At 43.0% G+C, this 22,514-nt stretch overlaps 1 protein-coding gene across 3 annotated transcripts in view; it reads left to right on the forward strand.

The window, feature by feature from the left end:
* PHLPP1 (PH domain and leucine rich repeat protein phosphatase 1) overlaps positions 1–22,514 on the forward strand; it is a 222,532-nt gene that overhangs the window by 108,279 nt on the left and 91,739 nt on the right. For all 3 annotated transcript variants that reach the window (XM_086373714.1, XM_086373715.1, XM_086373716.1), the window contains exon 3: positions 6,988–7,113. In XM_086373714.1, the coding sequence (XP_086229840.1) occupies positions 6,988–7,113 (126 nt within the window). The remainder of the gene's footprint in view (positions 1–6,987; positions 7,114–22,514) is intronic.

Raw genomic sequence — 22,514 nt, forward strand, 5'->3', positions numbered from 1 at the left:
AGTTTTGGAATACATCACTGCCATTGGCTCACACGAGGCCTTGGTGATGCTTGCTTCATTAGTGTGTGTATCTTGGGGCTTCCCTGGTGGCTCAGACCGTAAAGGATCTGCTGGCAGTGCAGGAGACCCGGGTTCAGTCCCCGGGTCGGGAAGAGCCCCTGGAGAAGGGAATGACTACCCACTCCAGTATTCTTGCCTGGAGAATTCCGTGGACAGAGGAGCCTGGTGGGCTGCAGTCCACGGGCTCACAGAGTTGGACACACTGAGCGACTAACACTTTCACTTTTTCACTCAGTTTCTCGTGCCTCATGGTTACGAGACTGAAAATAGAGCAACTGGAATTTCACTATTATATTTTAGACTATTGGTGATTATTTATGAGAAGATATCTTTTGATATTGTGATAACATATTTTGTAGTGTAGTATAGTGATCCCTGGATTCCCTGGTGACTCAGACAGTAAAGTGTCTTTCTACAATGCGGGAGACCCGGGTTCGAGCCCTAGGTTGGGAAGCTCCCCTGGAGAAGGAAATGGCAATCCACTCCAGGACTATTGCCTGGAGAATCCCATGGACAGAGCAGCCTGGTAGGCTACAGTCCATGCGGTCTCAAAGAGTCGGACACGACTGAGCGACTTCCCTCTCTCACTCTCATAGTGAATCCCAGGTCCATGACTTTAGGATCATTCAGGCGTGCTTATCGAAGGTTAGACTCTTCAGCAGGAATCTCTGATTCTGCTTTGCCTCACCTCTCTGCTTGTGTTCTTGTGACCAGTGGGGTTAGCATGCTTAGTTTATCACTACAGCTAGTCGTGACTTTTGAACCTGAAATGCGTCTCCTTTCAGAGAAAGCCCATGATCCAGCTGATAGATATTCCCAGCATACTGACTGCTTTCCTTTGGACATGTTAGCTATCTTATTTCTATCATTTACAAAATAGAAAGAAAGAGGTTGTGTCGGAAGATTTTCTATTCTTGTCTTTGCCAGATTTATTTATAAACCCCAAGCATTGGTAAGAGTATCATTACCATAATTATATGTCAGTATTTCCTGATTTTTAAATGATATGACAACCTGTTAATAAAGGGAAAGGCAAATTTAGATTGAAAAAAAAAAAAAAGATTTTTGGAAATCAGGACCATATTAAGAATTGTTTTCTTGGGCTTCCGTGGTGACTGACTGGTAAAGAATCTGGCTGCCAATGCAAGAGACATGGGTTCAATCCCAGGTCCAGGAAGATCCCAGGTGCCACAGAGCAGCTAGGCCCGTGAGCCTATGCTCTAGAGTCACACCTGCTGAAGCCTGTACGCTCAGAGCCTGTTCCCCACGAGAAGCACCAGGTCCTTGGCGCTGCAGCGAGGAGCAGCCCTCACTCTCCACACGCAGCAGCGGAGACCCGGCACGGCCAAAAATAAAAATAAATAAATAAGTGATTTTTAAAAAGCATTAAAAATTTTTTTTTCATTACCATTTTCCCCCTGAACAGGCATGGGAAAGCAATCAGGACATGGAAATTAAAAAGAGAGGAATATAAACTAAATATAAAGTAATTTACTCTGTTAAAGTAATTTTTTTTTAACTGGCAAATGTTTGATTTGTTGATTTCAGGGATTAGAAATCAAGAGGGAAAGAAAAGACCAGATGTGTGCAGTAGTAAATGGTGTTTTGTTCACCTGCTGGGTAGCCCAACTTCATTCATGAGTTTAAGTTGTTCTTTCTGAATGTGTAAACAGCCCATGTCAATTCCTCCCCCCTGCTATTATCTATTCTAGTCTTAACTCTAATACTTGATTGTTAACAAATAGATGTGGCTGGTCTGTGAGGCATGTTTAGGTCTGTTTCATTCGTCTGTTTTGAAACTTTGGCTTCTTAACTTCTGTCTGAGCATTGAATTAGTGGCAATTTGGATGGATGAATTACTGAAAACTCAGTCGTTACTTAAACTCAGTTATTACTTCCATAACTCATCATTGAAAACGCATGTTTAACATTTGATGCCCCGGTAGGTCAACAGTCTGTTTCTTACTTCTCTATGATGTTGGGCATTTGCAGAGGCAAATTTAATATAACTATTTATTAAATACCCTCTATAGGGAAGCCACTTTGCTTGGCATCCCAGAAATACCAGGATGGGTAAGTCAGCATCTCTGCCTTGGAATACCTTATAATTACTATCCGGAAGTGAAGGACGGACCACAATACGCGCTCCACAGAGCTGCAGGAACATAGTGTGGGAGACAGTGGAAGGGGAGATTCGTCTCGTGGGGTGAGTCAGGGGGCTTGTGATGGAGGAGGCAGCAGTTAGGGTAGAATGCAAAGAGCGAAAAATCTCTTGCCATCTGAGGAAGATGGTCAGAAAGCTGACTGTGCTCTGAGAAGCAGCCGCAGGAAAGCAGTGGTGTTCAGGTAAGGTCAGAGGATCCAGTTGTAATTAGCATTTTCATTCAGAGCTAGAGGCTTGTTCCGTTTCCCAGGCCTGTTATTGGATGCCTGTTATTCTACCATTGAGTGAATTGAAAGTTAATAGCTTCTGTTTCTCACACACAAACCTTGTAAAACCTGTTTTGTGCTACGCCTTTAAAATAATGGAGTATGTTGAAAAATTGAGTCTTTTAAAACCTGTTACCAAGTTAGGAAAAAATAATTCACTCTTTGCGGTTTGAGTTTTCTTTAATCTGTGTTCCTTTTCTCATTCTGTTCTGTTGTTAAAAAACTGAGAATGGAAGGAATTTTTGTTTTGTTTTGTTTAATTTGTATAGGAGCTAGAAATGGGGTGTGAGATAGATGGGTCATAACCCAGCTGTGATTGCTGTAATAGTGAAACTTGATACAATACTTGAGCATGATCATTAGTTTACATTTTCAAATGTAGAATTCAAATATGAAGTTAAATAAAGCTTTATTAAAACTTCACTGTTGAAAAACATTTAATAAATAAATTTTTGTTCACTGTGCAATTATTGTATTTAATTTCTCCTTTAAAATTTAACATAAAATTTAGATAACTTATTTAAACTAATCCTTGAGGTAGTATTTGTCAAGTCACAAAGCACAATAAGTTGAGTAACTGTAACTTATCACTCAGTTTAGAAATCACAGCAGCATCAATACTAGTGTCTCTGCCGCAGTTCTCTTTTTACCTGCCACATAACCTCCTCCTGACCTAGAGAAATCCACTGTCCTACGATAGGTATTCATTATTCTCCTACTTTTTTGAAATAAATTCTATCACGTGACTTTGCTTTGAGCTTATAAAACTGGGGTCACCCTGTTTGCAGTTTCCTGTGATTGAGTTTTTCGCTCAGTGTCGTGTCTCATAGTAAGAGTCCATGTTGCTTGCTGTAGATCCTGGTCATTTCTCTATAAGGTTACACTCTGTAAGTGTTCCAGGTTTCCAGAATTTCTCAAGTTATTTTCTTGTTGATGGACATGTGTGCTGCTTCTAGTTTGTTATGAAAAATTCTCCTGAGATGGTCTTATTTTGATATACCTCCTGGTATACAAGTAGTTTTTCTAGAGCAGCAGTTCTTAACTCTTGTTGCTGTGCCTGAAGGGACATTTGGTAATATGTACAAGCGTTTTGATTGTCAAATGAATGGATAGTCGGTTGACATAAGCTTAGTTATGCTGTGGTAACAAAACGCCCAGATCTCAATGCCCAACAGTTATTTCTCGCTCACATTCGTCCAGTGTGAGCTGGTGGAGATTTCTTTTTTCAAATGATCGTGTAGGGACTCAGCCTGATGGAGGCCCTGTCTCTTACAACGTGGCTTCCTTCGCTGCTAAGGCAGGGGAAGAGGCGCCTGTAGAGTCATTCGCTGGCTCTTGTTGGAGAAGCGACACATGGAGCTTCTGCCCCTGGCTCACTGACCAGACTAGTCACATGAGTCCACCTGAACGGCAAAGACTCTGGGAAAAGCAGATGGTGTGCTCGGTTAATACCAGTATCTCTTGCTGCAAGGGGACACTATTGGCATCTAAAGTGCAGGGACTCAGAGTAAGATGTCATGCAGAAATATTAGACAGTGTACACAAGAACTATTCAACCCAAATCTCTGTGATGCCTACCCGAGAAATACTGCTCTTAAGCACGCAGTTGCTGGGCTCTAGGGCACTATGCACGTTTACTCTTACAAGGTGATATCCAGTTGCTTCCAAGGTTGTTGCGCCATTTCATACTCACATTGGTATACAAGTGTTCCTGTTTCTCTCCATCGTCACCAGACTTTATTAAGGTGTGACTGATATACACATACTGTACATTCTGATAACAACAACATGCTCCTTTGTACCCTTCTGTCCTGCTTTTCTGCTCACTCCTGCTGCTGCTGCTAAGTCGCTTCAGTCGTGTCTGACTCTGTGCTATCCCATAGACGGCAGCCCACCAGGCTCCCCCGTCCCTGGGATTCTCCAGGCAAGAACACTGGAGTGGGTTTCCATTTCCTTCTCCAGTGCATGAAAGTGAAAAGTGAAAGTGAAGTTGCTCAGTCGAGTCCGACTCTTAGCGACCTCATGGACTGCAGCCCACCAGGCTTCTCCGTCCATGGGATTTTCCAGGCGTGGATACTGGGGTAGGGTGCCATTACCTTGTCCGTCTGCTCACCCCTACCCATTCTCAAAAAACAAACTGATTTCTGTCAGTGCAGATTAGTTTAAATAGCATTTTTAAAAAATTATATTTTCTTTTTGATGTATAGAAATGTGGTTGATTTTTGAGTATTAATCTTATATCCAGTCACCTTACTAAATTTTCTTATTTTTTCTAAAGTCTGTGGATTTTTTCATGTTTGCTGTGTAGCTAATCATTTCATATTCAGATAATGGCAGTTTTCTTTCTTCCTCAGTACATTTCTTCGTCTTTTTGTAATGGCCAGCACTCTAGTACAGTATTGAGCAGAAAAAGTAAGAGAGTGATATCACATCATTAACACTGAAGTGTGCCTTAGATAAATACCCTTTGTTGGCTTAAGTGAGTTATCTGTGTTCTTAGTTTGATAAAGGGTTTTTATCATGAATGATGAATGGGAGGAGAATGTTACCAGAAGCTTTTTCTGCAACTGTGGGGGCGACCATATGACTTTCTTTTTTTAATCTGTTAACGTGATTAATGATTTTATAGTTCCAATAACATTAAACCATCTTTCCTGAGGTAAATCCAACATTTGTTCTTGATATATTTTTTTCCATATTGCTGAATTCTGATGCAACATTTTGTTCAAGGTAAGTATTCATGACTAAGGTTGACCTTTAATTTTCCTTTCTGTTACTGGTCTGATCTGTTCTGGGTTATGCTGGCCTCATACAATAGTTTGGGGTCCATTTCTTTTCTCGTTTGGTGGATTAGTTTGCAATGGTCTATTTCTTGGATTTTTTATAAAACTCACCTACAAAATCACATGGTCCTGATCTTTTCTTGATAATTTAAAAAGTCCTAATTTATTTTGATGGTAATAAAACGACCTCTGTCTGATTGTCTTCTTGACTTGGTGTTGGCCTTCCCAGGTGGCACTAGTGGTAAAGAGCCTCAGAGACGTGCGCTCGATTCCAGGGCGTCCTGTGGGCACAGGAGCCTGGCAGGCCACCGTAGTGTCACAAAGCAGGCATGACCGAAGTGACTTAGACATGGGCTCGATTCCAGGGCATCCCGTGGGCAGAGGAGCCTGGCAGGCCACCGTAGTGTCACAAAGCAGGCATGACTGAAGTGACTTAGCATTAACAAAATATGTTTTTCAAAAAACTTGCCACAAAATTATTTATAATAATCTCTCTTTAATCCCTGCTTAATATGTTGTCTTCCTTTTCATTATTAATATATATTTCTTCAATTGATATCATTGATCAATATCAATTGATACTCAATTTTGTTAGCCTTTTCAAAGAATTACTGTTTTGCTTTGTTAATATTCTCTATTGTGCATTTGATTTTTATTTTATTAACTTCTGCTTTTTATTATCACCTTCCTTCTGCTTGAGTTCACTTTTTTCCCTAAGTTTACTAGATGCATGGCCAATTAAATTAATTTTCTGCCTTCTTTTCTAATATGAGTATTTAAAATAAAATTTTCTCTGTGTACCTGCTTTTTATTACAGTCCATAAATTTCAATATGTAATATTTTTAATGGTGTAATTCTGAGAATTTCTAAATTTTGACTCCAGTTTCTTTTTTTTTAACCTGTTAATTGTTAGGAAGTATATTAATTTTCTAAATATTGATTTTTAATTTATTTATTACTGATTCTTAATTTGACTTTATTTTGGTCCCGGAACATAGTCTGTGTGATATTGATCTTTTCAAATGGTTTTGCATTTTCTTTGTGACTTGATTTGTGGTCATTTTTGTAAACAAGAGATAGGAAAACATTCATTCTTTAAGTAAAACATAGGTGTTTGTGTAATATCATGTTACTTTATTATTTGGACTTTTTCTCCTTATGAAGAATTTACTGGGAGTAGAAATTTGATTCCACTATATCACTGCATTATTGGGACTTGAAATTTCTCATGGTAGGCTTTTATTTCAGGTTAATCTCAATTTCACAATAAACTAAAAGAAAAAAAAAAACTTAACATGCTTGAAAACCTCTTTTTAAAAAGGCATGTAATTCAGAGCAATACAAAAGTCCCCTAAGTGAAAATCCACCTGCAGTAAAAATTCTTCAGTAAAATCTTAACTGTAGGTCCTCCTAAGAGGAAGTAAGAACCTTGAGAGTAGAGAAGGATAAGCTGTTCCAGTCTGAAACAGGAAAATGAGAATTTCACTATTGAGGGGAAATCTAATGAAGGTAAAACCCCCTTTTTGGTTTCCTTGTGATTCAAATTGGCTGGTCAGACTTGAGAACTTACATGCTTGAAGCATGCTTGAAGCAGTGAGGGGCGCCCAGAGGGGTGAATGCAAAGCCCTGTGTCTCGCTGGTTCAGGGAGGAGGTGATGAGCTACGCACATGTCCTGCTTTCTGATGCGCTTTTCTCACTGTTTGTTTTTACAGGTAGAAGAAGTGAAAAAGCACCAGCACTGTTTAGCATTTAGTTCTTCTGGACCTCAAAGCCAGACGTACTACATATGTTTTGATACATTCACAGAGTATTTAAGGTGGCTTCGACAAGTCTCCAAGGTAAGCAGGAATTTTGTTCAGCTTCTGGCTGGCTCAAGAGTTGCTTCTGCTTTACAAAATATAGTTATACATTCTTTTTTTTTTTTTCTTTTTCCTCCAACTACTGCCAGTAGTTAGCAGTGTTTAGTCTTTTTTAAAGCTCACTTTAGCAAAAAGTAGCTTTTTAAAACTTGTATGTTCATTTGCTATTTTTGTTTATACTTAAAAAAGAATTCAGTACGTAGACTGTCATTATTATCTCAGTGGTACAGAGAAGGAACATGAGGTTAAGAAATTTAAGGGACTGGCCCAGGGTAGGACAACTAGAAAACCACAGAATACCCAGAAATTGTCACAAATTTCCCCTTTTCCTCTGACCATCTCTTCTTATAAGCAGTCTAATCTTGTACTATCTCCCTTTCACCTTTTCAACTTACGTCTTTTGAATGACTTAATTCTTTTTTTGTCTTAATTATTTTTACCACTTCATAGTCCTCTGTTTAAATAAGATTACCTTGACTTATGAAACAAAATACTTCTGTGTGTGTGTGTGTGTACAGGAGCCCATGATAAAGTAAAGAAATGGTTGTATTTCAGGTGCTGTGTGTAAGGATATTTTCTGCGTCCCCTTTGTAGAAGTTTGTATAGTGGGATGCGTGGCAGTACTGTGTGCCTTGGTTTTGGGTGTTTATGAAATGATGAAACCTCCCTAGGGTGCAGAAGCATTAAAATGGAATTTGCTTTCATATTTTGGAATTTATAATCCAGTTTGTCATTCAAGTTTGGTATGATTCAGACTGCTGCATGATGTAATTATTTGTCAAGTGAATGAGTAACTTTGAAAGGAATAACTTTGTAAAGCAGTTAAGAGAAAAGATAATATTGTTTAGAAAATCATTCAGAAATACTCGTTGCACTTGAATTACCAGGGAAAAACTGCATTCTCTGGTGATAATGGTTTTCTTAGGAACGTTAGTTTTTCCTTTTAGAGAAGGTGTGGACAGAGTTTAGTTTGATAGAACTGAGAAGATTCTCCCAATCTCGTAGGCAGCTGAAGCTTTCAAATGCACAAGACACTTCCCCTACTGGAGAAAATGGGAAGGATGACACTTCTTCAGATATGCTTGTAGAATTAATGTGATGTAAGAGGCAACCAGTATATCCGTCTCATTGTTTTGAAATTACTCTTGTGGTTGCCAATGTGAGGAGACAAATACTATATAATACTGTGCTTTTAACATTAAGTGGTTGTATGGGTTCAAAGCAGTAAGTCGATGCCCACACTCTATTCAGAATAAAATGCCAAACTGGTCAAGGTGCTATTTAAATTTCTTTCTGCATGGAAATGTTGATTTTGTTTTTAACTATTTGTGTTGGAATAATCTTCTGTTTACAGAAAAGTTGCAAAAACAGTATAGTCTCCATATAGTCCTCCTCCAGTTTCCCAAACATCTAATATTACCGTGATCTGTATGTCAAAACTAAGTAATGTACTGACGCTGGTACATTACTCTGAATTTATTTATATTCTACCAGTTTCTCCATTAATGTCACTTTTCTGTTCTGAGACTGACTCTAGGGCACTATAGTGCATTTGATTGTCATGTCTCCTTTGTCTGCCCTGGGCTCTGACAGCAGCCTTTTGGAGTGAAGTAATTAAGAATGGCAGACACCGGGGAGAAAGATTGCTTTCTGAAAAGTCAAGGTAGGGGGACAGAGGGCAAATATTTTAATAAATGCAGATTTTAGATAGATACAGTGTCTTCCTTTTCTCCAACCTTAAAAACCAGATACACATTTCAAAACTTTTAGAAGTTATTATAGTTAGTGTATTAAAAGGGAAATGAGTTGTAAGGAGCTGGTTAAAGAGGTTAGGTATTATGGAAGGCATAAGAGTGAGAACTCCCTGGTTGGGTATGAAGCCCATATGAAATGTGGCCACAATCTTTAAACTTTGTGTGTTGAGGACAGTCCTATGATAGTGTCTTTTCCTTCGACCCAGCTTCCTGGGAGCATGGGTTGGGACTGCTGGGAAGAGAGTGAGAACTCGGCTCTTTGGGGTAGCGTGTGTCTGGGCACCTGGAGTGGCACGGGCTGACGGTCACAGGGCACCTCTGCTTCTGGCTTCCCCTTCCCATTGTCTGTTTTTCCTCACATGTAGCTCTTAGGAATTTACACAGTTTAGTCGCACTAGAAGTTACTATGGAAACAGTTTCTTTTTCTTTTCTTCTTACTGAGAAACAAAACATTCCCAGAAAGGATTATCCATATCCTGATGTTTAAATGAGGATTCATTTTAATAATAAGTATCTGAAAGAGAGACAAACCAACACCAGAAAGAAATATCTGAGTTTCTTATTCTTAATGACCATCCTCACCCATCAGGTTGGAAGGATACAGAAAAGTGAATTTCAGTGATTTTTTATTTAAAATGAATTAGGTCATTAATTTAAAATGAAAACTATTTTCAGTTGATGCTTCTGGATCTTTGGTACAAGAACAATGTTAATCTTTGTTCTAATTTTTTATTTGATTCTGTGAACATTTATAAAAGGTTATTAATTAGCTGACTTCTACCAAGACAGGCTCTTATATATGTATTAATTTTTAAACTTCATCTTAGGACTTAGTGTTGCTTGCCAGAACAACGGAGAAGGCAATGGCACCCCACTCCAGTACTCTTGCCTGGAAAATCCATGGACAGAGGAGCCTGGTAGGCTGCAGTCCATGGGGTTGCTAAGAGTCGGACAAGACTGAGTGACTTCACTTTCACTTTTTACTTTCATACATTGGAGAAGGAAATGGCAACCCACTCCAGGATTCTTGCCTGGAGAATCCCAGGAACAGAGGAGCCTAATGGGCTGCTGTCTATGGGGTCGCACAGAGTCGGACACGACTGAAGCGACTTAGCAGCAGCAGCAGCTAGAACAACACCCAAGGCTGTCCCTTTAGAGTTTTTAATTTGGATCAGATGTTAGCGGTAGATGCTATGTAGGAAATAGCTCCTTGGGGAGGATTATTTAATACAATATTGATTGTAAAGGCATCCCTGAAATATTAATGCAGGCATGCTTTAAAAAGTCAGCAAACATCCTATTGTATGCAGTGTAAAAAGGACTCTTTCCCCAACATGGATACATGTCCAGTGTTTTTTTTAATATTTTTAAAAAATTGTTTTAATTATGAAAGTATGATAATGCATTTACAGGAGACTTGGAAAATACAGAACAAAGTTACATAGTTCCACTATATATTACAATTTTTTTAGGTAGGTAACTGAAGATTTTTAGTTGGAGTTTCAGTATCAAACTCTCAAAAATTAATAGAATGGATAAACAAGTAGAAAGGATATAATAGACCTTATGAGCACTATGAATCAGTTCAACATAATTAAGGTTGATGCAGTTTTCACACAATAGCAGGATACAAATTCTATTCAAGTTCCTGTAGACTGTAAACCAGGAGACACTGGAACATATCCAGGGACATAAAACAAGGTGCAATAATTTCTTGGCCTAAAGGTATTGAAATCATACACTCTGTTCACTTATCACCGCGGAATTAGGTTCAGTTCATTTCAGTTGCTCAGTCGTGTCCAACTCTTTGCGACCCCATGAACCGTAGCACACCAGGCCTCCCTGTCCATCACCAACTCCCAGAGTTTACTCAAATTCATGTCTATCGAGTCAGTGATGCCGTTCAACCATCTCATCCTCTGTCGTCCCCTTCTCCTGCCCTCAATCTTTCCCAGCATCAGAGTCTTTTCAAATCAGTCAGCTCTTTGCATCAGGTGGCCAAGGTATTAGAGTTTCAGCTTCAACATCAGTCCTTCCAGTGAACACCCAGGACTGATAAAGGATGGACTGGTTGGATCTCCTTGTAGTCCAAGGGACTCTCAAGAGTCTTCTCCAACACCGCAGTTCAGAAGCATCAATTCTTTGGTGCTCAGCTTTCTTTATAGTCCAACTCTCACATCCATACATGACTACTGGAAAAACCATAGCCTTGACTAGATGGATCTTTGTTAGCAAAGTAATGTCTCTGCTTTTTCATATGCTGTCTAGGTTGGTCATAACTTTCCTTCCAAGGAGTAAGCGTCTTTTAATTTCATGGCTGCAGTCACCATCTGCAGTGATTTTGGAGCCCAAAAAAATAAAGTCTGTCACTGTTTCCCCATCTATTTGCCATGGAATGATGGGACTGGATGCTATTAGTTTAGAAATCAAATATCAAAAGATACTTGAAAATAACCCATATATTTTCAAGTGCAGTGTGACATTTACCAAGAACACGTGCAGCGCGGTTTCAGAGTGGTTGGGGGGCAGTGATGTGGGGGTGAGGGGGTAGCTGAGGAAGGGAGTTTCAGAGGCTCTCTGGTCAGATACATGAGTAGCTCTAGACAAGGTAGCCTGACTGTCCACTTTTGTGGCCTGCTTTGCTGCATGGATTTGTTTCAGACATGTTGACTGATCCTGTGGATTCTTTTCAGAGTGAGTCTACACGTGACTCTGTTGCCTGGAGACAGACTTACTTTAAAGTCCTAGTCACTTCTGTAGCGCTGTGCTGTCCCACTGGGAAGTTTGTTTCTTGATTTCAAGGAAGGTTAAGGGGATTCAGATCACTGATTTAGTGTTGTGCACGAATCTTGGGTTTTTGGCTTGTTTTTGTTGTATTCCCCTAACCCCATGCAATAAGTATTTAAGTAATTTAATTAAATTAATTGAAGTATACATGAAAGTGGTTTTAACTTTTCATTACAGGAAATGTTAAATATTCAGAAGTAGAAATAATTGCCCACATACCTATGACTCAGCTTCCACAGAGGTCGGCCTGTGGCCAGTGGTGTGCATGTGTGTGGCCCCACGACGTGAGTTCACAGGTCGTAAGGCCACATGGCTGGTCCACAGGTCTCTCTCCTTGTTGATCGGCGGTTAACATGGTGCCTGTGGCCGTCACACTGCTCATCTCTCTTTCTTTTAGTATCAGTCATAGTATTTTAATTTTCGGGGTTTTCTCTTTTTAATGGAAAAAAAAAAGGGGGGGATCATGTTGAAGTTGCTGTGATATTTTGGTTCACCCTCAATATGCATAGCATAAGCCAGTCAGAGTCCCATCTCGTGCGAAATTAAAGATCACATGAAATGATGAGTAAACATCACCCTTTATATAAGAATAAAATACATGGTCAATCACAGTCGAACTTTTGCCTTCATGTACTTAAAAAGTGTTTTATTGTCCAGATTTTACTCAAAGAGTACATCACTAACCAGAGTCAGGGATTTCCTGTGTAATAGGATTATTTCCAGCATATAGATCTGTGTCATTTGATGTAGTTGCAAGGACCCTTTAAGGTCACTTAGCATCTTGTACACATGTTTTACCTCCTAACATGAAGTGTAATTTAGGGCGTGTGCTGCGTTTTGTCAGCTTCGCTGGTCGCTTGTCTTTTCAGGCTGTGCTGTAGTTGGTTACATTGTGGGTATAAGGGTAAGAAGTTGTACTCTCAACCCTATTCTGCTAAGACGCCATGGGAAACTCCTCCTTCATATTTTGTACCCATTGTTTAGATAAAGGATCACAGTCGTTTGGTCCTGGCAGTCTATGTCTCTGGTAGAATCTGAAGTAGAATGGGAGGGTCTGAGTGACATGGATTTTAGTTTATGGTCACCCCTATACCTAGAATATTGCTTTTGTATCAATTCTGTAGTGAAGGTATGAGAAAAATTTGGAAATGCATTATATGAAGTGTTTAGGGATAGGAAGCATTGAGGAGGTGATGAGCAGGCAGAGTCCTGAGGAGGGATCTTCACCTGGAGGCAGGGCAGAAGCGCGTTTCAAGGAGAGGAGACGTCTGCAAGCGCAGCTGTGCACCGTGTGACGTCAGTGTGACGTTAGCACGTCTGCAGGCGCAGCTGCGCACCGTGTGACGTCAGCACGTCTGCGTGGCGTGGCGGGGAGCAGGGAAGGGCACGGGAGGAAGTGCTGCAGGTCTGGGTGCTTTCGTGCGTGTTCATTCTGTTTTCCTGGGAAAACTCAACTACGTTACCCACTAGTTTAACTGAATTTTCCAACATGGTAATGGATTTGTTCCACAACAATTCATACTGTGGAGTCGTTCCTTGTTATAGATACAAATAGCAGTTTATGAAATTAGGGAGCTTAGAAATTCTTCTTTAAATTTAAACTGATTTAAACTAATGATAAAGTATTTTGTATTACGTTAAATTTTGTTTTTGTAATAATCAGGTTAGTGAAAATAAAATGATCTCTTTGCAGTTATAACGGCACTTCATCTTGTTTCCACATCGCTAATCTTCCCCCGCCCCGGCCCGCACCGTGGTAACTATTGGTTCTGAAATCCTAGTTAATATATCTCTAAAGAAGGGATTTTTCCTTCATTCTAAGTCATTTCCATTTAAAATTACTTAATTCTCTTTCCTTCACACTTTTTCAATCCGCTTTTGTGCTGATGGAAAAGGTAGCTTGTTTCCTTACCGTATCCTGACCGAACCCCGTCTTGGGGAAGCAGTGCTCCTCGAGTGCTTCCGTGTGAGGCTCACCCAGCGTCTCGTCTCCCTCCTCCCAGCCCCCGGCCGTGCCTCCACGGGTCACTCCACACCTCTGTTTAGGGCCGGCGGGTGAGGGCAGTGAGAGGGGATGAGAGGGTACTTGCCCCACCCTTGCTTGTGCCAGGCATCCTTCCAGGTTCCACTTCTAGCATCCAGACTTCAGCAGATGGAAGAAATGTATTGCACATGTGTGTTTTATCTGTATGTTGTTGTTAATCTTTAATAAAATACATTCTAGGTTTCAAGAAAGGAACTTACAGCCATGTTTTAAAGTAACAGTATGTGATTTTAAGATTGGGAAGTAGTTGCCAAAAACATAATGTTCCTTGTAGTTTTCTGTAATAATTGGCTTAACAGTTATTTGGCGTTTTCTTTTAGAGTGGTCTTGGGCCTTCCCTGGCGGCCCAGTGGTTAAGACCACTGGCTCCCACTGCAGGGCCTGGGTTCCCATCAGGAAATAAGACCCTGCGTGCCTCACAGTGAGGCCAGGAGATGGACTGAGAGATAAGACGGTCTCTTGCCACTTTATTTTTTTTAAGTGTTCTTTAACCTTAAGTTCTAGTCATCATCAAGTGTCTCTTAGTTGAGTGACTTAGCATTTAAGATTTGAGAAGGACCTTGTGGACTTGCAGACTGACTTCTCTCCTAAATAAAAAGGGCTACCGCCTTTCAGAGACCTACGGTGTCTCACAAGACAGTTCTTCCTTAGAAGTGAGCTGAGGTCTTCATTCCTGTACCCTTGGCTCACTGCTCTGGCTTAACCCAAGGTGATCATTGCAGTCCCTCTCCTGTTTGATGACCTCTTAACTATTTAAGTTTCTACGCCTTCCCCCATGCCTTGGCAATCTACTTCCCGGAGAAACACCTCTGATAATTGCAGCAATGCCCTCATCACTTGGCGCCCAGATTCCTTCTCTCCGTTTTCCTTTGGGTACTCTGCAGTTTCTTGATAGATTTGCCATACCGTCTGGAGCACAGAGGATGCGTCCACTGTTGACCATTCTTTAGACGTTATTTAAAATGAGTGAGTGAGTTATTCATTCATGAGGTCAGCAGCAGAATCAAAAGACTCTTTGTTCCTCCCCAACCCCAAATTGTTAATAGGTATGTTTTGTTAATAATAAGGTCATTTAGCCAAGTGAGCTGATGTAACAGTGACAGCAAATGGTGGTAACTAGCATTCTGGTGCTCTTCCTGGGTGCCAAGGCCCGTTCTGGATGCGCCACAGTGTCCCTGTTAGGCAGGTGCTCACGACACTGTACAGGGCCGGGCTTCAGAGCCGAAGGAAGGAGCCCTTGAGGAGATGTCGTCATCGCCGTCTCACGTGAGGGAATGGGGTGTGAGGAGCCCAGCATCGCTTTATGCAGGGAGTTCTGCTGCCTTGCTCCTTTCCTTTTATTTTACTTCAGTGTTTTACAGCCACCTGAAGGGACGAAACAAACCAAACTTCAAATAGCAACTGAGATTTATTTACTGAAAACATCAAAGGGAAGGTTCAGGGCTTCGTGTGCACAGTTGCCGGTAGCCTCCAGGCCGTTCAGCAGTAGAGCAGAAGGTGGCTTATAGGCAGTCTGTAATGCTGCTGAGGGGACCTGAGCACCGTCACTGCACGGATCACTGACCTTCCTAAAGGATGACCAGGAGGGACTTAAGAGGTCTGAGATGCCTTCTGAGTCACTCAAGGCAGCTTAAGTCAGTTTTGGTGTTGAGGGCACTGCTGTTGTCTACCTCTTCCAAAACCGGTCAAGTCTGGCTGCATCAGGAACTTATCATACATGGTTAACCAGATCTCTGCATCTGGTCGTATTATATCTTGAAGTTCAGTCACTTTCATCTGAGTGTTAGACCAGTGTAAAAATACATGGTGTGTGTCCATGTGAACCGAGGCACTTCAGTTGTGTCTGACTCTCTGTGACTGTACCCACCAGGCTACTCTGTCCATGGGATTCTCCAGGCTAGAACACTGGAGTGGGTTGCCATGCCCTCCTCCTGGGGATCTTCCTGTCCCAGGGATCGAACCTGCATCTCATGTCTCCTGCATTGGCAGGCAGGTTCTTTACCAGTAGTGCCCCCTGGGAAGCCCCCCCCCCCCCCCGCAAATAAATACATGGAGTCTTAAGGGTTTAATTTCCATGATATATTTACTTACCTTGGAAGACGCCAGTGTTTGTAACCCAGAGTATTGGATTATCTGCAACTATTCTGAAGAGTTAAATTCTTCTACCCACTGGTCTGATTTATTTTATAAAGTAAGGAATACTAGAATAATTGAAAAAATACCAGTGAACTCTCCAGGTTAAACATACCAGACCTTGTATGTTGGACTGGAACTTAAACATTGAGGTGTTTGTATAATTTGTATTTTAAATAGAAAACCAAGTAGCTTGCTTCTAGACTATTTAGAAATATTTCTGTTTAATGTGAATTTGTTATTTCTTATAATAGAAAGTTCGAATGTAAGATTTTTGTGGTTAGCGATCTTCCCCGTCCTTTGTGGGGGAGTGGCCCCCTTGGGGAAGCGCTCACAGGCTCTCCAGTGGTCCCACTCTAAGGAGCTTGTTTACATGTATTCTGCCAATAAGGAAATGAGGAAGGAACTCTGAGTTCAGATTTGATCTCCACCCAAGCCGAGTCCTGTTTTTCTGTTCTTACCGAGAAACACAATGGGATTTCTGTGTATGGAAAGGCAGCCACTCTTAGCCTGGAGACCCGATGAGCAATGCTGGAGGCCTTGGGGACCTTCTCCGAGCCTCTCACCGTGCGTGCGGCTCCAAGAGGACAAGGCTCCAGGCCTGCGTGTCTGGTTTCCACCGTCCCATGAGCTCCTGGGACACGTCCCACAGCTCTGCCTGCTCCTGGGGGTGTAGTGGCAGTCTGCACGGGGGCCTGTGAGGACCTGTCCATCTTGTCCCGAGAGGGGACCGTCAGCGCTGGACAGCCGGGGGCTCCGGGTCTGTGCCCTCTGCTCCTCTGCACCATTGCACGTGCCTTTTTGAATTATGCTTGTTAGGTATCTGTGCCCTCAAGGGGCCTGTGTTTTGAAGATGATCAGTCCAGGGGCTGTTTCCTAGAGGCAGGTGGTAAACACGCTGACGGGGCCCCCCTCCCCTTCACTCACCTGGCAGAGAGGTCGGGACGCCCAGCAGGAGCTCTAGGTCTAAATTTCTCAGAACTGTTTCTCCTTATTGTTATGCGTGCTTAGTCACTTCACTCTTGTCCAACTCTTTGTGACGCTGTGGACTGTAATCCGCCAGGCTCCTCTGTCGGGGTTCTCCAGGCAAGAATACTGGAGTGGTTGCCATTTCTTCCTCCAGAGGTTCTTTCCCACTCAGGGACTGAACCCGCGTCTCCGGCGTCTCCTGCATTGCAGGCGGGCTCTTTAGTGCCGAGCCCCCAAGGAAGCCCAGCTTTATTGTTAAACCCTGGTCCTTTTACAGTGACTTTCGTTTGTGTGCTTACCTGTCAGTCAGTCATCTGTCTAACGCTTCTCTTCTCTTTCTCTCTCTCTCTCTCCTTCCTTCCTCCTTTCCTTTTCCAGCCTGCAGCTCTCTGTACTGTTTTATTCTTTGGTCTCTTAACTACAGTTAACAGGTCCCTTACAGTCTTAGGAAGCCTACTCTTGAAACTCACAGCCCCTTTCGGGAACACTCGCGCCCACTCAGAGTTCCTGCTCACCTTTGTGCTTGGCTGTGACGGCCTCTCCACATCCTCTTTGTCTTCGTTTATTTGATTACATCTGGTGGTTTAGAATACTGTGTAAATTTGTGTATTTTATTTCTTGGATTTTTAGCTGTTTCATATTATTTACTCATTTAAGGCAAAGAAATAATTCCCAATGCGAGGATCAAACCTGGGTTTCCTGCATTGCAGGCTGACTCTTTACCATCTGAACCACCAGGGAAGCCTAAAGAAACAATAAAATATCAGAACTTCAGGTAGAACTTAATAAATCCAAAATCGGTATTTTGGTATGCCCCTATGAGGACATTATTAATGTATATATTGTAATTAATTTTATAGGAAGGTTTTCTGCATCTGCTGTTAAGCAGATTTTATGAAATGATAATGAATGCAGGTTCAAGAAATGAGAGGTCATTGAGAAAAGATCTGGAATCAAGGCATTTCGTGTGTTTGTAGAATTTTTTTTTAAAGAAATTATTTCATGTTTTGGAGCAGTGACAGTTTAAAGTTTATTAAAATGAGAAAATCTTTGATATCAAGTATTATAAAACTTTTATTGATGAGGATGAAATTGAAAGTAAGTCGTTAGAGTACTTAGCTAGTAAAGATGAATAAACTATTATAAATTTATATTCTCCTACATGTTTATGCCTTCCCAAAGCATTTGGAAGGGGGGAGTGGGGTAAGAATTAAAACTAAGTAAATTAAGGTTAAGAATTTTTTACAGAAATTTAGTAAACTCCCCAGAGACTCTCCCTATAGCCAGGGCATAATTTCCCAAACCACCGAAGGCTAGGCCAGAGCAATTAATGACTCATAAAGCCAGTGTACAGCAATATTTTACTTTGCACAGCGGAATTATTTATGCTGTTTCAGCTGCTTCAACCAAGCCTTTCAGAATCATTTTGTTTGGTTTTGAGTCTGCTTTGCGCATAATAAGGATAAATAGTATTTCACTATAGTGGGGAGAAAAAACTCATCTGGTTGTCATTCTGAACTTTCCCTTGCTTATGAAAGATAATTGTCCACTAAGTGAATGGTAAGAAAAATGTGAGTGACGTAGAGTGCAGGCCTCTTGCAAAAGGAGGATGATAATTTCCGAAGCACAGAGCAGGGATGGGTTAAGGCTAGGAGAGAGGCACCCAGACTCAGAGATCGCTGATGCAAGGTTCCTAACAGTTGGCAGAGAGATGATCGAGGAAAGGGTCCAGCTGAGTGGGATGGTGGAGTTGCATAGAAACCTAGTAGGTAATCTGGAAAGTTTGTTGTTCACATTACCATTTTTTTATGGTTAGTCTGCAGTGTTGTTTGGGGAAATAATTCGAGGGCCCAGGGAGCTTTTTGTTCATATGTGTTCATATGTTCCAACCCTCAAGCTGGAAAAGAAGACTTCTTGAGCCAGTGGCTGGGCTGTGTGTGTGCACTCAGTCGTGTCCAGTTCTTTGCAGCCCCATGGACTGTACCCGCCGGGCTCCTCTGTCCATTGAATTTTCTGTCCATGGCAAGAATGCTGAAGTGGGTTGCCATTTCCTTCTGCAGAGGATCTTCCTGACTCGTGGATCAAACCCATGTCCCATGCATCTCCTGCATTGGCAGGTGGATTCTTTTACCACCGAGAAGCTATGGTTGGGATTCATGTGCATTTTAATGTATTTCCCAACGTGTATAGGCTCATGGGGGAAAATATCCCATTTGATTTACTGAGTCTAAATTATTAGCCTCAAAATTTTTTGTCATTTTTAATACAAACTAGCACTGATTTCCCAAGCCATGGTGACTGGACCTGATCTTCTGAAACCTGACTTCGTTCACGTGTGGTTCACTCCTGTCTATGAGGAATGACATCAAACCGCCTTGCTCTGGGCTGAGGGCTCTGTTAGGATTGGACCGTGGCAGTTGCAGGAGCCTCCCTCTGGGTGGCACTTGAACTTAAGGCTGTCATTCAGACTCTGTGTGGCTGGGCTTTCTCCATGCGACCTTGGGCAGACCCTTCAACTTTCATCTTTGAAGTGGAGATCAGTCCTTATTGTGCTGAGTTACTGTGAAGATGAAATTAAAAGACGCTTGCTCCTTGGAAGGAAAGCTATGACAAACCTAGACAACATATTAAAAAGCAGAGACATTACTTTGCCAACAAAGGTCCGTCTAGTCAAGGCTATGGTTTTTCCAGTTGTCGTGTATGGATGTGAGAGTTGGACTATAAAGAAAGTTTAGCACTGAAGAATTGATGCTTTTGAACTGTGGTGTTGGAGAAGACTCTTGAGAGTCCCTTGGACTGCAAGGAGATGCAACCAGTCCATTCTGAAGGAGATCAGCCCTGGGTGTTCACTGGAAGGACTGATGATGAAGCTGAAACTCCAGTACTTTGGCCACCTGATGCGAAGAGCTGACTCATTTGAAAAGACCCTGATGCTGGGAAAGATTGAAGGCAGAGGAGAAGGGGACGTCAGAGGATGAGATGGTTGGATGGCATTACCGACGCAACGGAAATGAGTTTGGGTGGGCTCCGGGAGCTGGTGATGGACAGGGAGACCTGCTATGCTGCAGTCCATGGGGTTGCAAAGAGCTGGAGACGACTGAAGCGACTGAACAGCAGCCACAATAAAAGGCTACTTGCTGTGAGGTGTGTGCTGCTGCTGCTGAGTTGCTCAGTCGTGTCCGACTCTGTGCGACCCCACAGACGGCAGCCCACCAGGCTCCCCCGTCCCTGGGATTCTCCAGGCAAGAACACTGGAGTGGGTTGCCATTTCCTTCTCCAAGCGAGGTGTATAGAGGTGGCTTTCTCATTTCTTCTATTTCTTATCTTGAGGAGGATCTTAGATTTAATAGGCGCCATGTAGGCAGGTTACAGCCCCTTTGGTTAGACGTACTGACAGTTCTTTCATTTGGGAGTTGTGTAAAACCTCTGTGATGGTGGCCTTACCTGCCCAGGCTGATCTAGGGGGAAGCCCTTAAATCTCCTTTATTGCAGGGCCTGGCACAGGGCAGAGGTGCCACTTGCGGTTCGGTTCTCGTGGTCGTCTTGGCCGCCCACTGCCGTCAGGACATGTCTGGCTTCTGCTCTTCATCCCTGCCCCTGTTCTGCCGTGACCTCCACAGACCCCTTGCTTGCTGGGCTTTCATCCTGCGCCGTCCTCCCCCTGGTTTCCAGCAGAAACAGGCTTGCGGTCCAGAATGAGGAAAGAAATCAAATCAGACTTGACATTTAATCATTATCTTGTAGTTGTCCAGAGAGAGTATTTATTCAGCCTGATGCTTCAGCCGAAAGGGAATGTGTCCTCTGCAGAGTAGTCCCTGTAGGAGGAACGCCCCAGCCGGTTGACGGCTGGTGAGAGAGAAGGGCGGTGAAGCAGTGCCCTGTCATCCTCCCGGGAAGCACTCCCGAGGGCCGCACTCAGCGTGAGGCACAGGCTGCTGTGAACGGGACGGGCTGAGTCCCCCTCTGTGAACCTAACAGTCAGACAGAGACTCTTCTTGGAACTTTTGCACGACCGCCCATTTTGCTGAAGCCGGAATCTTTACCATGACCTCAAAGGAGCTGCAGGATCTCCTTACCTTTTCACTGAAGTTTTATATTGAGATTACATTGCTTTTTTCTCAGTTAAACGCACACACACCGAAGAGCACAAAGACGAATATGACAGTTCCTGGTTGTCTAACGTTCTGACCTGCGTGCATGCTAGGTCGCTTCAGTCGTGTCCAACCCTTCGCAACCCCATGGACTGTAGCCCGCCAGGCTCCTCTGCCCATGGGATTCTCCAGGCAAGAACACTGGAGTGGGCTGCCATTTCCTCCTCCAGGGCGTCTTCCTGAGCCAGGGATCACACCTGTGTCTCTTGCATCTCCTGCATTGACAGACGGGTTCTTTACCACTAGTGCCATCTGGGAAGATGCAGTTCCTTCATACTTTGTATTATTATAAAGTGAGTAAACATAGATACATTCCAGATTTCCTGTCTTTCCATTCCTATTTCCATTTCCCTCCCTGCTTCCCTAGAGGCAGTCACTGTTACTAATCTGACATGGTCAGTGTATGTGCTGTGCTTAGTCGCTCAGTCGTGTCCAACTCCAAAGAGTTGGACTGTAGCCCACCAGGCTCCTCTGTCCATGGGATTCTCCAGGCAAGAGTACTGGAGTGGGTAGCCTTTCCCTTCTCCAGGGGATCTTCCCAACGCAGGGACTGAACCCGGGTCTCCAGCATTGCAGGTGGATTCTTTACCATCTAAGCCACCTGGGACTGACCAATGTATGGTGTGTAGCTTTATTGCACATGTAACTATTCATGCATAATATATGGAATCATTATGTGTGTTTGTGTTAAAATTTTTTTCATACATGACATTATACTATATGTAAAATTTTACAGCTTGCATTTTTTGATTTATTTATTTTGGGCTTGAGTTTTTTTTTTTTAATCAATCCAGGTTGATACATAGAAATCTAGTCTAGTCATTTTAACTGCAGCTCTGAGTGGCAGGCTTGCTCTCTCTTGTGGGTTCAGGATATGTATCCCAGAGAAGGCCTTGAATTAGCCTGGCCTGGGTCACATGCCAGTCCCAGCTCGATCAGTTTGCAGGCTCAGCAGTGTGGCTCGGATGGCTGGAGCTGCAAGCATACGCCTGCAGCTCCCACCAGGGTCTCCTGCATCTGAAGGCTTGTTACGGGAAGAAGTGGGAAAGGATCTGGGGCGGACAGAAGCACAGATTGCCCCGTGAGCTCCAACCTGAGCTTGGCCCATCGGGGCCTCTGGGGGCCTCCTGTGGCGCCTGAGGCCCTGCTCCGTTCCCGTGCCCTGATGATCGCTGAAACTCACGTCACGGTGCGTTGATTGGGAAGGCCCCTGCAGAAGGAAACGGCAACACACGCCAGTATTCTTGCCTGGAGAATCCCATGGACAGAGGAGCCTGGCGGGCCACAGTCCACAGGGTCACAAAGAGTCAGACCCAGCGAAGTGACTGAACAAAGCAGCAGCGACAGACTGTGCTCTCCCTGCTCCTGAGGTGCTCTCCCTCCTCCTGAAGTGCTCTCCCTCCTCCTGAGGTGCTCGCCCTCCTCCTGAGGTGCTCTCCCTGCTCCTGAGGTGCTCTCCCTGCTCCTGAGGTGTTCACCCTGCTCCTGAGGTGCTCTCCCTGCTCCTGAGGTGCTCGCCCTCCTCCTGAGGTGCTCGTGAGG

Source organism: Bos grunniens, chromosome 24 (assembly GCF_055505025.1).
Source record: "Bos grunniens cultivar Pamir isolate PY7600 chromosome 24, Bosgru_T2T1.0, whole genome shotgun sequence".
NCBI classification, from domain to species: Eukaryota; Metazoa; Chordata; class Mammalia; order Artiodactyla; family Bovidae; genus Bos; species Bos grunniens.